An 18,502-nucleotide genomic window follows, 5' to 3' on the forward strand; every position below is an offset into this window, starting at 1 on the left:
GCATATGCAGCATCACAGACATACATACACAGCATATACAGCATCACAGACATACATACATAGCATATGCAGCATCAGACATACATACACAGCATATTCAGCATCACAGACATACATATATAGCATATTCAGCATCACAGACATACATATATAGCATATTAAGCATCACAGACATACATATATAGCATATTCAGCATCACAGACATACATATATAGCATATGCAGCATCACAGACATACATATATAGCATATGCAGCATCACAGACATACATATATAGCATATGCAGCATCACAGACATACATACACAGCATATTCAGCATCACAGACATACATACACAGCATATTCAGCATCACATACATACATACACAGCATATGCAGCATCACAGACATACATATACAGCATATGCAGCATCACAGACATACATATATAGCATATTAAGCATCACAGACATACATATATAGCATATGCAGCATCACAGACATACATACACAGCATATTCAGCATCACATACATACATACACAGCATATGCAGCATCACAGACATACATATATAGCATATGCAGCATCACAGACATACATACACAGCATATTCAGCATCACAGACATACATACACAGCATATTCAGCATCACAGACATACATATATAGCATATGCAGCATCACAGACATACATACACAGCATATTCAGCATCACAGACATACATATATAGCATATGCAGCATCACAGACATACATATATAGCATATTCAGCATCACAGACATACATACACAGCATATGCAGCATCACAGACATACATACACAGCATATGCAGGATCACAGACATACATACACAGCATATTCAGCATCACAGACATACATATATAGCATATTCAGCATCACAGACATACATATATAGCATATTCAGCATCACAGACATACATATATAGCATATTCAGCATCACAGACATACATACACAGCATATTCAGCATCACAGACATACATATATAGCATATGCAGCATCACAGACATACATATATAGCATATGCAGCATCACAGACATACATACACAGCATATGCAGGATCACAGACATACATACACAGCATATTCAGCATCACAGACATACATACACAGCATATGCAGGATCACAGACATACATACACAGCATATTCAGCATCACAGACATACATACACAGCATATGCAGCATCACAGACATACATACATAGCATATTCAGCATCACAGACAGTAATGTGCAAAAGTTTTCGGCAGATGTGGAAACAATGCTGCAAAGTAAGAATGCTTTCAAAAATAGAATTGTTAATAGTTTATTTTGATCAATTAACAAAACGCAAAGTGAATGAACAGAATAGAAAGCTAAATCAAATCAATATTTGGTGTGACCACCCTTTGCCTTCAAAACAGCATCAATTCATCTAGGTACACTTGCACACAGTTTTTGAAGGAACTCGGCAGGGAAGTTGTTCCAAACATCTTGGAAAACTAACCACAGATCTTCTGTGGATGTAGGCTTGCTGAAATCCTTCTGTTTCTTCATGTCATCCCAGACAGACTCAATGATGAGATCAGGAGGCCAGGGGCGGAACTACCGGCAGTACACGGGGGCACACCGCAATATAGGGGTACAACTGTCCGGCGCAGTTTGTAAATGGCAGGCTGCAGTGCAGCTGCTTACCGGGCAGTCATCAAGGCTGTGACTGAGCCGGCCATTAGCTACAGGCAGAGAGGACCAGGGACAGTGCAGTCAGGCACTGCCTCTTCCCTCTCCCTGTCACCTCTCCCTGTCACCAACTGCTTCTCCCTGTCACATCTCACCCTCTTCCCGTTCCCTGTTACCCACTGCTTCTCCATCACCTCTCCATATCCCCCACTGCCTCTTCCCTCTCCCTGTCACCCACAGCCTTTTATCTCTCCGTGTCACCCACTGCTTCTCCCTGTCACCCATATCATTACTTCAAGGACTCCTTGTTCTTCTTTACGCTGAAGACAATAATTAATGACATTAGCTGTATGTTTGGGGTAGTTGTCCTGCTGCAGAATAAATTTGGAGCCAATCAGACGCCTCCCTGATGGTATTGCATGATGGATAAGTACCTGCCTGTATTTCTCAGCATTGAGGACACCATTAATCCTGACCAAATTCCCAACCCCATTTGCTAAAATGCAGCCCCAAACTTGGAAGGAACCTCCATCATGCTTCACTGTTGCCTGCAGACACTCATTATTGTACTGCTCTCCAGCCTTCTGTTAAAGCCATATATTTAAAATTTTGACTCAGTGGTCCAGAGCACCTGCTGTAATTTTTTTGCACCCCAGTTTTTATGTTTTCATGCATAGTTGGGTCGCATGGCCTCTTTTCCACGTCGAAGGCATGGCTTTTTGGCCGCAATACTTCCATGAAGACCACTTCTGGCCAGATGTCCCTGAATAGATGGGTGTACCTGGGTCCCACTGGTTTCTGCCAGTTCTGAGCTGATGGCACTACTGGACATCCGATTTCGAAGGGAAGTAAGCATGATGCACTAAGTTTCCTTGGTCGACCACTGCGTCTACGGTCCTCAACGTTGCCTGTTTCTTTGTTCTTCTTCAAAAGAGCTTGAACAGCACATCTTGAAACCTCAGTCTGCTTTGAAATCTTTGTCTGGGAGAGACCTTGCTGATGCAGTATAACTACCTTGTGTCTTGTTGCTGTGCTCAGTCTTGCCATGGTGTATGACCTGTGACATTTAACGGTCTTCCACAACCTCACCTGTGTAGCAGAGTTTGGCTGTGCCTCATCCATTTTTAAGCATCATACACAGCTGTTTCTGTTTCAGTTAATGACTGTGGGCCTGATTCACTACGGATCACAATTCTGCTTATACGCACGCACCGCAGTTGCTAATATCAGCGGTGCTATATATAAATGTTTCCATTCACATTGCGATCGCAGCCAGACATAAGTACGCCCACTTCCCCTTACTCACATCCATAAACTAAGGCAACATAGCGAAACAATCGGCAACATCGAGTAACATCGGACCCATATGCACACTTGCACAAGCCTTGACCTTACTCAGAAATTGCTAACAGCCATGCACGCTATCAGTGCTATGGTTGCTTATGGCCACACAGTGTATAATTTATGCACGCCCCTGCAATGGTGTTGCAACGCACTGGCACGCCTGCATTCGCCCAACCACCCCCTGTCACCACCCACAAACGGCACTTCCTGTCAATCACTCTGCTCTGGGTCTGCGTAGCCCATAGGTCTTCAACCCGTAGCCCGCAGAGCCGTTCCCCGTGACCCACCGATGGTTAGTGTAGTGCGGTCCGCACTACAAGGAAACAAATACACCGTCGCCGACGGCGGTGTGTTTGTTTTGGCAGCCAATGAGAGTCAAACAGACTCTCATTGGCTGCTGCGCCCACTGCAGGAGCCGGGCTGGAGCTCACTCATGAGCTCCACCTTCCAGCTCCTGCAGTAGGTGATGGGAGAAACGTCATGACGTCTCTCCCATGGTGCAGAGCGGGACGGACAGAGGAGCGGACAGCTGCAGGCACGGGGATTCAGGTAAGTGTTGGGGCTTTTTTTGTGTGTCTTTGTCCTATATATGTAAGGGGCACTGCATAGAAAAGACTACTACTGGGGTCACTGCATAGGGGGGACCACTACTGTGGATGCAATATAAGGGGCACTACTGGGGGAACTGCATAGGGGGTCTACTATTAGAGGCACTGCATGGGGGGACTACTACTGGGGGCACTGCATAGAGGGGATCCCTACTGGGAGCACTGCATAGGGGGGACTACTACTGGGGGCACTGCATAGGAAGGACCACTACTGGGGGGGCACTGCATAGGGAGAACTACTACTGGGGGCATTATATAAGGGGCACTGCATAGGGGGGACTACTACTGGGGGCACTGGGTAGGTGGCACTACATGGGGGGACTACTACTGGGGGCACTGAATAATGGGGACTACTACTGGGGCCACTGCATAGGGGGGACCACTACTGTGGGCACTGTATAAGGGGCACTGCAGAGGGGGGCAGTTATGGGACATAATTGTTTGAGGATGGGGACAACTATCTGACATATTTAATGGAGGAGGAGGGACAGTTATGGGGCATAATTATAATTGTGGGAGGAGGAGGGCCGTTCTGGGACCTAATTCAAATTGTAGTAGGAGGCAGTTATGGGACATAATTGTGTGAGGAGGGGGCAGAGTCTAAATACCACAGTATAGCTTAGTGGCCTTCGGGCTTTGTTGATTTTTTTAATGTGGCCCGCACTGTCTTAAAGGTTGAAGACCCCTGGCGTAGCCTATGCACTCGCAGTTCCAATTGTAATTGCTAAATCGCGCACTGCGATGCATGTGCAGAACGCAACAATCGATCAATTGCGTGCGTATTAGGCACTGCGTTCCTTGCTGAATCAGGCTCTGTGTTTCAACCTACATATTAATAAAGTGATGATCATTATCACCTGTTTGGTTTGATTGGTTAATCATACACCTGACTATAATCCAACAAAATCCCTGACTGTGTGCAAGTGTACCTAGAGGAATTGATGCTGTTTTGAAGGATAAGAGTGGTCACGCCAAATATTGATTTGATTTAGATTTCTCTTCTGCTCATATACTTTGCATTTTGTTAATGCAGTAAACTATTACTACTTCTATTGAAAACATTCTTACTTTGCAGCATTTTTTCCACACCTGCCTAAAACTTTTGCACAGTATTGTACATACACAGCATATTGGACATACATACATACACAGCATATGCAGCATCACGGACATGCATATGAAGCATCACAAAGAAACTTAAATATGTAAGGCATAAATTAAAGTTGATAAAGATAAAGGCTGAGGTAGAGTTGGACGCATTTTGTGCCCCCCCCCTAGTCTGCAAGGGTAACATATGCATTAAATTGACAATAGAATAAAGTAGTATAGCAGTATATGTGCCAGGTTGGCGCGAAGATAAAACTGTAGTTACTATGTCCTCCAACTATTCACTCTCTTCCGACTCTGCTTTTTACTCTGTCTACTTCTGTACCCGGTTCTATCAATTTAGCCATTCCCACCATTTCCTGGTCCCCCTGTGGAATAATCCTACTTTTCCTCCAAGATTAGACCACCGAGACATCTAGACTTGGCATAATACCCTATTCCTTTTAGACCTTCCCTGACTTTGCTAGTCTTCAATCCCACATTTCCCACCCGCATAGCGTTTTCTACCAATAGAGGGCACCACTGAGTCCCAAAAGAAAAAAAAAACTAATGAGAAAAAAAAAAAAAAACTGCGCCAGTCCCCCTGCTAGCTGCAGCGGGGAGGCTCCATTTGCCTAGCGCCCGCTGAGAATTGTTACCAGCGGGCACCCGGCTCCCTCTCTGCAGCGGTTTCCGGCAGAGAGCACTATGGGAGGGACGTCATGACGTCTTTGCCATAGATCCGTTCAGAGTGAGCTCCGGCTCCCGCAGAGAGCACTATGGGAAGGACGTAATGACGTCTCTTCCATAGATCCGTGGAGCCAAGGTCGGACCGGACGGCAGCCGAAGCAGGAGTGGGGCTTAAGGTAAGTATGGTGTTTGTATTTTTTTTTTTTTTTCAGAAGCACCAGTACTGGGGGCACGACTATAGGGGCATTACTTCTGGGGGGATTACTATAGGGGGCACAATTATAGGGTGCACGACTAATGGGGGGATTACTACTGGGGAGCATTACTACTGGGGGAACTACTATTAGGGGGCATTACTACTGGGGGCACTACAATAGGGGGCTTTACTACTTTGAGCACTACTATAGGGGGTATTACCACTGGGGGCACCACTACTGGGGCCATTGTGTAAGAGGCACCACTGCTGTGGGCACTGTATAAAGGGCACTACTACTTTGTGAATTATATTAGGGGCACTACTACTGTGGGCCTTGTGTACAAGGGACACCAGTTTGGGCATTGTGTAAAAAGGTTACCACTGTGTGTCATAACATGAATAAGGAACTAATGTGTGGTGTAATTTGAATTGGGGATAATGTATTATACAGGGCATTACTGCGTGTGGCATAATGTATTATACAGGGCATTACTGCATGTGGCATAATGTGTTATACAGGTCATTACTGCGTGTGGCATAATGTGTTACAAAGGCCATTACTGTGTAAGACATACTGTGTAAGGCGCACAGAGAAACGTCATCTTAAAAGTTAGTTCTTTATAAAAAAAATTTGGGAGGGGCGGGGGGAGCAACTGGGAACGTTCGCCCTGAGCTCCACAATGTCTATAACCGGCCCTGTATGGAATCACTGTGTCGTCGTCATCAATCCTTTCTTATTTCATCCATTTATCAACTATTACTATCTCACAAGCATCCCCTGAAAGAGGTGCATGAGCCGACTTGGAAGTGAGACGCAAGTAAGACTTTGGACCCCTAGAAGTGGTAAAAAATTAGAACAGAGATAGCAAAAAGCTCTATTTTCGTGCACAATAAAAAAAATTCCTTTAAGCTTTAATATCGCAGGTACTTGGGACCTCATTCAGAGTCGGTCGTAAGCGGCCGCTCGGTCGTACGCATCCGATGTTTCCAAACCGCGCATGCGCACGGTTAGTTGTGTGCATGTGCGTACTAGGCTTTGCGATCCAAAATGCTGTAGATCGTACGGCTTACGAGCAGGAAGTGGCTTCCGAGAGTTGATTGATATGAAAGGCCGTTTGTGGGTGTTGACGGGGGTGGTGGTCTGAAAACGCAGGCGTGCCTCAGCGTTTTGAGGGTGTTTTAGGGAGTACGTAAATGACCTGCTACGACCGACATAGAAAGCCAGAAGTAGTAAAACGTCACTCTGCGAGCAGGTTAGAGGGCTGGCTGATCGTACAGCTTAAGATAGGGTAGGAGCTCCAGCAAGCCACACAGTACAATCGATAGTATCAAACGTAACTGATGTTAGGATTGATGTTTCTATTTTGAGCCACACAATGCAAGCAACTAATAATCGATCGTTGAACCAAATAACACTGCTAATTGGCTTTAATTGATTCAGCTGCGTTTGCATTTGCGAACAATAAGAATAAATACATTTCATGGGGATGGCTTTCTCTATGCGTTTTTTTTTTTTTTTTTGTGAGCATCAACACAACACAAGCGGCCGCAACCATCAGGAGAAAATTAACATACAGCGACTGACAACGATTGACTAGATCGCTAACTGCTATCACTTGTTAGCTAAAGGAGGTGCATTGTTCACGTATGGGCGTCACTTTGGTTGCGACCGACCGGCCATGCTATTGCTTCCTTTTTCAGTTTCTCGGTCGTTAGGCGTACGACCGAGCGGCCGCTTACGACCGCCTCTGAATGAGGTCCTTGGTCTCCAACCGCTCTATTTATCTTACCACTTCAGATATGTTTTGGCTATTATGTGGCTAGCGAGGTACCCTGCTGCACATTTGGTGGCCCTCTCCACAGATCTGGAGCTATTGGAAAGAAGTCCATAATCTTATTAGAGCAGTTGTTGGTATTTAAGTACTGAGCAGCCCATTCTACTCTTTACCCTCTCGCCCTATTCTCCATGTCACACAGAAATCGATCATATGCTTAATAAAGCTAAATGTCAAATTGACCTTCCCTATTACTCTAATAACTACTATAAATGTTATGTCCACATACTGGATGCAGCTTATCACCTCTGTTTTGCAAGACAAAGGAGAGCACTTTGTCAAGGTTGGGACCCCCTTGACCGCACATTTTGAGGCTGGACCCCCCTTAGCTACTATATAACTTCTCTCCTACTAACTCAGCTTTTTATTACTCACAGCCAGCACCAACTGAGCCTTTTACTCCCTTTTTCTCCTTCCACCTCCCCCTTTCCTTCTTTAGTATTTTTCAGTCATATTAGAAACCCACAATTTTGTGGTGTGTGTGTGTGTGTGTTTGTCTGTCTTTTATGCACGCCCAGAGTTTGTACCTAGCTCCACCAAATTTGGCTTGGTGTGTAGTTTGACCAGAATTAGGTTTTTGGCTATGTTTGAAGTTCCTCAGGGTCATGGAGGTCTACATGGTGCCCATCAAGTAGACCGAGGAGTCTCCGATTTGACATTTTTGTTTAGGTAAGTTCACTCAGGATGTCTTCCAGTGCCTAAAACTGCACTGACGTGAAGGCACAAGCTGATACTGTATGTACCAGTGTGGTGAAGGCAGAGCTCCAATGGAAGAGCAGTGAGTCGGAGGATCAACTGTCACACTGCACCTGCACTGACAGTTACTAATTTCCTCCAAGCACATTTTCATATGCCATGGTCTCCAATGTTGGTCTGCAATGTAAAAACTGAAGGCTGCAGATGTACTTCAAGGTCCATTCTTCAACCCGGGTAACATTAGGTATACCAGCTAGTGTTCAATTGAGATTTTTTTTTAAAAAAGATAAAACCAGTAGTTTGTGTGTCTGGTTTACAGCAGACGAATTTGCTTAACAGCATTAGTAGTACATGTCAAAGTTACAGTGCCCAATTTGTACCATAAAAGTGGTGAAACAAATAGAGCAAGGACTTATTACCAGAGTAACCTGCTATGTATGCACCCTCTTGCTAAATTACATCACCCCCTCTGTATTGCTTCCCTACAGTTTTATCCTGGCCCAGTTGGCAGTGGGAAAGGTATGTCCCATTCAATACTGCTTTGCAGTGAATGGCCGCTGCTGCACAGTACAGAAATTGTGTTTTTAAGGGGGTAGGGGAATGGGAGAAGAGACAGTCCAGTATTTTTGTACAAGCGTTGCCACGCCAACAATTGTCCCAATTCCCCAACATTAAATGGTGGGAGGTATGGTAACTACAAAATAAAAGTACTAATTAAAATCAATTATATAAGAACATCCTTCATCTTCCCTTTTAAAAAAATAAATCTAATAAGATTTATTTTTTCTGTCATGGACCACATCAGTCACATTAATAATTGCAATAGTATCAGTAGGAGGGATCAGATGTACTCAGATGCGACGGACGACTGTCATCTCTGCACAAATTGAACTAGTGGCTGAGTATGAGTAAGTTACAGTCCTCCTGACAGGCACATATGCATCTCTGTCATAGTCTGCACAAGCCACATCTGCCTAATGCTGGGTACACACTGGCTGATATATTGGCCGATAAATTGATCAGCCAATATATCTGCTGCCCGTCTGCCAGTATGTACAGGCGATATGTCTGTGAACCGAGTCATTCACAGACATATTACATTGGCTGTGCTGCACAGCCAATGGACAGATATGTCTGCAGACATATCTGTCCATTGGCAAGAGTGTCTGCAGACCGCCCGTACACACACAGCAGCAGCCAAGGGGAGGGGGGCGGCCCCGACCCGCCTCCCTGCCAGGGGACCCGCGGCTGCCGGATAGATGATGTCCGTTCCGTGTGTATGAACGACCATCATCTAAAGATATATCTGTAGATCACTCGATCTGCAGATATATCTTTCAGGTGTGTACCCACCTTTAAGGTGCCCACACACATACCGATCTGCACACGATCCCACGATGTGTGCAATTTCCCCTGAACACTCCCCCGGCAGCTCCCCGCCAGCTCCTACACACGATTTGGAGGAAAAAGCATCCAATCTGACTTAAGATATATCGTGCATCTTAACTTTTTTTTTGTTCCCCAGTGCATTTTGTCCCAGATTGTCAGATCTGCCCTACTGCACGGCAGATCTGACGATGCGATGTGCGACCAGTGGGGACGCACATTGCATCGTGATCGTGAGTTAGGACTCACGATTTCCTCACGATTTGGCCATATTTTACTCGATCTGTCGTCACGATTCGTCGGAATCGGCCAGATCGTGTAAAATATCGCTATGTGTACACGGCCTATGCTTGCAAGCCCCTCTCTCCCCTATTCATCCTCTCTAAAGCTGGGTACACATCAGATGATGTGTATCCAGCCCAATGTCGCGGGCGAGGGAACCAGGCATGCGGTAAGTGCATACACACTTGCTGAAGCTGGGTCCGACGGGGGTAGGGATGCGCCATGCATCCCCTGTCGGTCCTGCATTAGAGCCAACTGGGGATGTCACTAACTACCCGTGAGAGCGTGCATATCATGTGTACACACTAGACGATGTACCCGATATGCCACTCCGATCCGCAGGATCAGATGATATATCATTAAGTGTGTACCCAGCATAAGGGGCCCATTTATTAATTTCCATAATTCAATCTGGGTGCGATTTTAGCGCACATGATCGCATTGTAGGATGCAATCATATAGGCCGAATGAATTACTGAGCACACACAGGGACGGGGGCTACAAAATGAGCCCCTCTCTGCGATGTACTGAGAGAGAAGTGACCGCATCTAGTCACTCCTGTGCCAGGACTATAGACAACGCATACACTGCGGTCATTGCCAAGGGAGGGTTACTATGGAACCATCTCCTGGCTAGTTATACAATGTATAGCCCATAGGCTCCGGAATGCATCACATCACTTTCCTGAAGTTGGTAAACACGGCAGCATGTAGCTGCAGCTGCCAGCAGTAATGGAGATATCGGCTGAGGTCCCTCTGTCATAAATTCAGGGGATACTAAATATTTGCGGTTGCCCCCCCAAAATGGGTGTTTTCAGGTAAACAAGCAGTGAATATTTATTGATAAATGGGCATTAGGAGCAAAAGCAAAATGTGACCGAATTTTCATACAGATGGAAGTAAAACAACTTTTTGTGCGCTGGTATACAAAAACAAAAGTTTGGATTCAACTGGACATAAATCCCAAAGTGAGCAGAATGGGCTATATAGACACCAGTTTATGTATCATTATATAATTTGTTTTTTATTAAAAAATATGAGATATGGTAAGAACTTACCCTTGTTATCTCTATTTCTACGAAGTCCATAGGGTTCCACAGGATACCTTGGGGTATAGGTGTGACGTCAGTTGCAGGGCACCAAAGAGTTAAGCTTTCAGCCTCCCAGGATGCACTAGGTCCCCCTCCTATACCCCGCCCCCGGGCCAAGGCACCTCAGTTAGTTACCAAGCCATAGGCCGGAGGAGGAGAAGGAAGAGAGAGAACAAAGATCTGGACACATACAAGAATCACATTCTCACCAGAGGGAGACGGAAAACCGGTGACCAGAGAAAAGCCCATCTGCAGCACAGGTGCGACAGGGCGGGAGTCCTGTGGAACCCTATGGACTTCGTAGAAATAGAGATAACAAGGGTAAGTTCTTACCATATCTCATATTTTCTACTTCAGGGTCCATAGGGTATCCACAGGATACCTTGGGGATGTCCCAAAGCAGTATCCTTTAAGGGTGGGGACGCTCCTGTGCAGAAAGGAGAATCCGCCGCCCGAAGGTAGCATCCTGAGAGGCGAAGGTGTCAAACCTGTAATACCTCACAAAGGTATGGACAGAAGACCACGTAGCAGCCTTGCAGATCTGAACTGCCGAGGCACCACGTCGAGCTGCCCACGAAGGACCCACAGACCTAGTGGAATGAGCCTTCAGAGAAGGAGGGACCGGTAGGCCTTCATGAAGATAAGCTTCAGAAATAGCCATACGGATCCAGGCTGCCAAAGTTTGCTTTGAAGCAGGCCAACCCTTTTTACGGAAGCCATAGAGGACAAACAAAGCGTCCGACTTCCTAAACGAAGAAGTGCGGTCAACATAAGTCCTTAAGGCCCGCACAACATCCAAAGAGGCCTCACCCACGGAAAGACCCGGTGAGTTAAAGGCCGGAACAACTATTTCCTCGTTAACATGAAACTGGGAAACAACTTTGGGAAGAAACTCGGGCCGAGTGCGGAGCACTGCCCTGTTCCCATAAAAAACCAAGAAAGGGGGTCTACAAGAAAGAGCCCCTAACTCAGAAACACGTCTGGCCGAAGCAATGGCCAGAAGGAAAACAGTCTTAGCTGTTAGCCATTTAAGATCCACTGAGCCCAGTGGTTCAAACGGCGGTCCTTGGAGAGCCCTCAGGACCACAGCCAAATCCCAAGGCGCCACAGGTGGAACAAAGGGCGGCTGAATGCGGAGAACACCCTGCATAAAGGTGCGCACATCCGGGATTGTAGCAATCCTACGGTGAAACCAGACAGATAGGGCCGAAACCTGTACCTTCAAAGAAGCAAGGCGAAGCCCATGATCTAGTCCCGCTTGCAGGAAGGCGAGAATCCGAGACAGACGAAACTCCCGCGGTGCATAACCTCTCGGTCTACACCACTGGAAGAACGTATGCCACACGCGATGGTATATCCTCGCGGAAGACGGTTTTCGAGCTCGTAACATGGTACGCACCACAGAGCTGGAAAACCCCCGGGACCTCAGCATGGCCGTCTCAACAGCCACGCCGTCAAAGACAGCCGAGTCAGGTCCGGGTGAAGGCAAGGACCCTGAGACAGAAGGTCCGGTCGTAGCGGCAACCGCAGAGGAATGTCCACGGACAGACCCTGAAGGTCTGAGAACCAGTGCCGTCTGGGCCACGCGGGAGCTATCAACAGGAGCGTCCCTCCTTCCTGTTTGAATTTCCGGATTACCCGTGGAAGAAGGGAGACCGGAGGGAACAGGTATGCGAACCGGAACGTCCACCGGACGGACAGAGCATCCACCAGAGACGCCCCTTCGTCTCTTGTGCGAGACCCGTACACCGGCAACTTGTTGTTGTGCCGGGACGCCATGAGGTCGATTTCTGGAAGACCCCACCTGTCCACCAGTAGTTGAAAAACGTCCGGGTGCAGGGACCATTCCCCCGGATGAACGTCCTGGCGACTTAGAAAGTCCGCCTCCCAATTTAGCACTCCCGGGATGAAGACCGCTGATATGGCCGGAAGATTGCGCTCCGCCCAAACCAGGATCCGAGAGACCTCTACGAGAGCCGCCCGACTGCGAGTTCCTCCTTGCCTGTTTATGTAGGCCACGGTGGTAGCGTTGTCCGACTGGACCTGCACCGGGCGACCCTGGAGAAACCGCTGTGCCTGCTGGAGAGCATTGAAGACCGCACGGAGTTCCAAGATATTTATTGGAAGCTCCGCTTCTGTCGGCGTCCACCTGCCCTGGAACAAGTGTGGACCCGAAACTGCTCCCCAGCCCCGAAGACTGGCGTCCGTTGTCAACAGGACCCAATTTGGAACCCAGAACGGACGTCCCTTGTTGAGGTGGGTCGTCTGTAACCACCACGCAAGGGACAGGCGAACCTCCTGGGTGAGCACAATCGTCTGGGACTTCAAAGACTGAGTCAGCCCGTTCCACTTGGACAGGATCAGGTGCTGCAGAGGTCTGGAGTGAAACTGGGCGTATTCCACCATGTCGAACACCGACACCATGGAGCCCAGTAACCTCATCGCCGAGTGTAAGGACACCCGGCGGTTGTGCAGGCAACTGCGCACCCTTGACTGTAAAGCAGAGATCTTGTCCTCCGTCACGAAGATCCTTTGCTGTCCCGAGTCCAATAAGGCTCCAAGATGCAGAATCCTCCGAGACGGGATTAGAGTGGACTTCTGCCAGTTGATTAGCCAGCCGTGCCGTTGCAGCAGTGCAATGGTCAGGTCCAAGTGGCGTAACAGGAGCTCTGGAGATCCTGCCACCAATAACAGGTCGTCCAAATACGGCAACATGCGGACTCCCTGCAGCCGCAGAGAAGCCGCCATGACCGCCATCACCTTGGTGAAAACACGTGGTGCTGTTGCCAGGCCAAAAGGTAACGCCCGAAACTGGAAGTGGTCGCTGCGGATTGCAAACCTGAGGAACTGTTGATGGCGCCAAAGAATAGGGACATGCAGGTAAGCGTCCTGTATGTCCAATGACACCAAGTAGTCCCCAGGTTCCAGCGCCAGAATGATGGACCGTAGGGTCTCCATCCGAAACTTCGGGACCCGCAAAGACTTGTTGAGTGCTTTGAGGTTGAGAATCGGACGATATGACCCATTGGGTTTCTGTACCAAAAATAGATTTGAATAGAAACCCTGGCCCCTCTGGGAGAATGGAACCGCCACTATAACTCCAGCCTGGAGCATAGTGTGCAATACCTTCCGCAGCTCCGTAGCCTTGTTCCGGTCTGATGGGAGACCCGTGGTGAAGAAGCGAGCCGGGGGTCTGTGCCGGAAGGAGAGGGCGTATCCGTGGGAAACCACCTCCAGAACCCAAGTGTCTGTCGTAGTGGTCGACCAACACTGGGCGAACTGTAGCAGGCGGCCTCCCACCCTGGGATCCCCCAAAGGGAGGCCCGGACCGTCAGGCCGCAGGCTTGTCATCTGGCTTGGGGGCCGGACGTCTGGTACTCCATGCCTACTTCCGGGGCTTGACCGATTTCTTAGGGCCAGCCTGTCGAGGAAACGACTGTGGTTTGGGCCTGCCCTGGGCCCTAGATGACCGAAAGGACGATGGTCCCGAACCAGAAGGAGCAGCGGCCGACGGGAGACAAGCAGATTTGGCTGCCGCCAGCGTGGCCACAATCTTATCCAGATCCGGACCGAAGAGAACTTCTCCGGTAAACGGCAACGCTTCCAGACCTTTCTTGGAATCTGCGTCCGCCTTCCAGGATCGCAGCCACAAGGTGCGACGAGCAGCTACCGCTGCTGAAGAAATTCTAGACACCAGAGTACTAATGTCTAGAGCCGCCTCGTTGATGTAGGTGGCCGAATCACGGAGATTGCCAATCAACTCCGCCTGATCGGCCGGACAGTCGGATTCAAAAGAAGCCTCTAATGAATCCGCCCAGCGCTCCATCGCTCTGGCAACCCAGCAAATGGCCATAGCCGGCCGTGCTGCCCCCCCTGCAAGGGAATAAGCGGACTTCAGGCAGATTTCTACCTTGCGGTCCGTAGCATCCTTAAGGGAGGACATGGATGGCATCGGCAATGTGGCACTACGGACAAGACGGGTCACGTGAGAATCCACCTGTGGAGGGGATTCCCACTTAGCAAAATAATTATCCGCGAACGGATAAGCCACCGCCAGGCGTCTCTGCGGCTGGTATCTTTTGCCAGGTTGTTTCCACGCCTCCTCTAAATGGTCCACCAACTGACCCGAAAGAGGAAAGACTGTGGCATCGCCCTTCACATCTTTGAAAAAGGCATACTTAGATTTAGCCGCTGGGGGAACTTCGTCCTCAATCACCAAGGCTGTGCGGACCGCCCGAATAAGTCCAGGAATATATACTTTGGACTTAGCATCAGCGTCCTTAGTATGGAGAGGTTCCTGATCGTAAGGATCAAGAATCTCCCCATCATCAGACGTCCCTTCGTCATCCTCATAAGGAGCGGACAGAGACGCCACCGGCCTTTTATGAGGCCGCATCACAGACTCCCCTTGCAACACATCCGACAAGTGCTGTACAGAACTCGTCAGGGAGTTAACCCACGCTGGCTCCTGAGAACCCGGGAGCGGGGAAATAGGGAGACTGTGGGGTACCACCAATTGTCGTGGGAACCCCTGCATGGGTGACGACACCGCAGACTGCTGGGACAAACCCATCGGAGTAAACGCGGGCTGCGGAGCTAACTGGCCCACTAAAGCTGTTAACGCCTGAGCGAAACAAGCCCAGGGCGGCTCCTGTACCGGTGCTGTAACCGTAATAGGCCGCGCCATGGACAAACACTGCCGGCAAAGGCCCTCCGCGCTACCCTCCCCCTCCGCTAACGGTACTTTGCACGTGGTACACTGTAGCCGGAGGGGAAAATCACTTTCAGACATGATGGCACCACGTATGTGACCTCTCTCACCAATTAAGTATTAAATAGGCGAGAGACCACCCTGCAGCACCGCACCGCAAGGGCTTTAGCAGAAGAACAGGGACAGTAATAAAGCTGACAGTTTAGAGAAGAAAAGTTACAGGCAGCAGCGCTAGCACAGTCACATACAATGCAGAGAAATAACAATTCCTGCACTAACAGCGCTGATCACTCAACTACACAGACACAGGGCCTGGTAGGACACAGCACTGCATACACAGACCTGACCACAGCGGAGGAGAGGTATGCGGGGGGACCCAGACCACGATGCTTCCGTCCAGCGCTTCCAGCAGCGTTCACCATGCGTTCTGGAGAAGATGGCCGCCGAGGAGCAGAGAGGAGGCTGGCCTGGGGGAGGAGCGCTGCCACAGGACCAGTCGGCAGCATGCAGAGAGGGCTGTGTGCAGCGGGGGAGGCGCCGGCTGTGAGACAGGGAAGGCGCGCTCCCCTGGCATGCATTTAACCCCTGGGACGCTGCAGCGCTACCGCTCTGCTGCGGTCCGCTGTCCCAGGGGGTAGTGGAAGCGCAGGTTGGTCGCCTGGCTCCACGCTGCAGCCAGTCCCCAGGGAGCCCCCTGCCTGGGGACTTAGGACCATGTGATCAGCGGGGACCCACCGCGGGACCCCGCTGCTTACCTCTGTCCCCCTTGAATCCGGCCATGGTCCGGAGCATCTGGGGTCACCGCTAGCTGTGACCCCAGACGCCCACCAGCATCCCCGGATCAGTACCGGCGTTCTGGTACCGGCGGGGTGTAGGGAAGACAGCATGGACGTCAGGACTGACTGTCCATGCTGTTCATCCAGATGTGCAGCCACAGCTGCATGAAGAATAAGCTTCAGGGGCTCTTCTAGCCCCCACTCCAACAGGTGCACCCGACTCCGGCCGGGCACCAAACTAAACTGAGGTGCCTTGGCCCGGGGGCGGGGTATAGGAGGGGGACCTAGTGCATCCTGGGAGGCTGAAAGCTTAACTCTTTGGTGCCCTGCGACTGACGTCACACCTATACCCCAAGGTATCCTGTGGATACCCTATGGACCCTGAAGTAGAAATGATCATATAAATATATCAGAATGTTTCTATGTGCATTTTATTTACACACTAATGTGGAGCACACACTTGGCCGACAGATCTGCCTTCCGGCCGACTTATTTGGTAAGTGCCTGTGCATACAGACTTACCATTGGGCTAACCGATGTTTGGCCAGAGAAAGCAGTGTTGGCATCTTTTTACCCGCTTCCTGTAGCCAGCATATGGGTCGGTCACATGCACTCACCAACAAATACGTTGCGCGGCAGAATGTCGTTCACAGTTATATTGGAACAATACATTGTTCGTTGGCTGTACACGCAAAGGATATATCGTCCAGTGCGTGCTCAGCATTACACACACACACATATATATATATATATATATATATATACATACACACACACATACATATACACACATATACATACGCACACACACACGTATTATATATACACACACACACACACACATATGCACACGTTGTGTTTATATTTACATTATAGATTATAACATGTCTATCTATGTCACATAGATAACAATATGGTCGAACAAAGTCCTTTCACCACATGGACAACTTGTTCTTGTGGGACACAGCGTGGGCAACAAGAGCTGAGCACTCTACTACAGCCATACCCGAGCACTCTACTACAGCCATACCAGTGGAGTGCCAGCGTCCCCGCGATGGTGCTATACAGAATGCTGCTGCTATCAGAGGCTGCTGCATGCAGTGAGCGGGGCAGCGCTGCAGAGTGAGCTCTGGTATCAGACTTGCACAGGGCGGAATTATTTTACGGTGCTGCATCTAGCTGTCACAGCCAGGTATAGACGCAGGTTCTGTGTAATAACACTACCACAGACTGGCAGATCTACAGAAGTGTGGAGCGGAATTACTAATAACTGAGAAGTCAACTGGGGTTTATGTAGGGTCGGGAGTAAGGGGGAGGGGTGTAAAGCAACATGATCCGTTTTTTGTACTAATGAAGATTTAAAGAAAGAAGGGGATGGGGGACGGGGTATAATAACACAGGATGTATGTGGTCTCCATACATGTCAGAAGTAAAGTAATGGCATGTTCTGCCTGCAGACATGTCACTCACCAGCGTTTGCTCATATTTAAGCGCTCGGGGCCGCATCCCGTTGCCTGACATGTCTGCTGTCTCCCCGGTGCCCGCCGTGTCCCGGAATGTCTCCCACCGGCTGACGGTGTCTCTAGCTCTGGCTGTTTCTCATTCAGGACAGGTCTCTCTGTAACTCTCCCACGTCTCTCTGTTTACCCCTCCTCTCTACTTTTCATCCTCCCCTTGTTCACACCCTCTCTCCGCCTGTTCTCCCTGCCCTGCTGTGTAATGTCCGTCTTTCACATCTGGCTTTTTCTTTATCAGTCTTACATTGCTGGTAATTAACCTTTTATCAATCTGAAAATCATGCAGCTATGACTTTATAGTATGAGTAGTGAATAAACCATGTTCAAACCGACATTGCGCTATCACTTTACTTACGCAGTGGAGAGATTCATTTGCTACTGCGCATGCGCCAAATCCGCACGTGTGGTGATGATTAGCGTAAGTTGACGCAGTGAGGATTAATGCGCAAAGTGAGTGACAGGTAGTCAGCGTTTGGGGGAGGTAACGAGGATGACTAAAAAATAAATTTTCTGTGAGCCACTGCGAATTTGTACGTAGCTTGAGGGACCCCAGCATCTTAGGCTGGGTACACACCTAAACGACCGGCAATCGTGCCGATGGTCAGGGGGATTTGCCTTCACCCT

The 18,502-nt window shown here is 49.0% G+C and overlaps 1 protein-coding gene across 2 annotated transcripts in view; it reads right to left on the minus strand.

Annotated features, from left to right (window-relative positions):
- CLCN2 (chloride voltage-gated channel 2) overlaps positions 1-18,017 on the minus strand; it is a 191,372-nt gene extending 173,355 nt beyond the window's left edge. For both annotated transcript variants that reach the window (XM_088479719.1, XM_088479718.1), the window contains exon 1: positions 17,832-18,017. In XM_088479719.1, the coding sequence (XP_088335845.1) occupies positions 17,832-17,882 (51 nt within the window). In that variant the 5' untranslated portion in view covers positions 17,883-18,017. The remainder of the gene's footprint in view (positions 1-17,831) is intronic.
- Between the last annotated feature and the right edge of the window lie 485 nt (positions 18,018-18,502).

Source organism: Taudactylus pleione, unplaced genomic scaffold, assembly GCF_031769625.1.
Source record: "Taudactylus pleione unplaced genomic scaffold, aTauple2 ptg000244l, whole genome shotgun sequence".
Classification (NCBI taxonomy): Eukaryota; Metazoa; Chordata; class Amphibia; order Anura; family Myobatrachidae; genus Taudactylus; species Taudactylus pleione.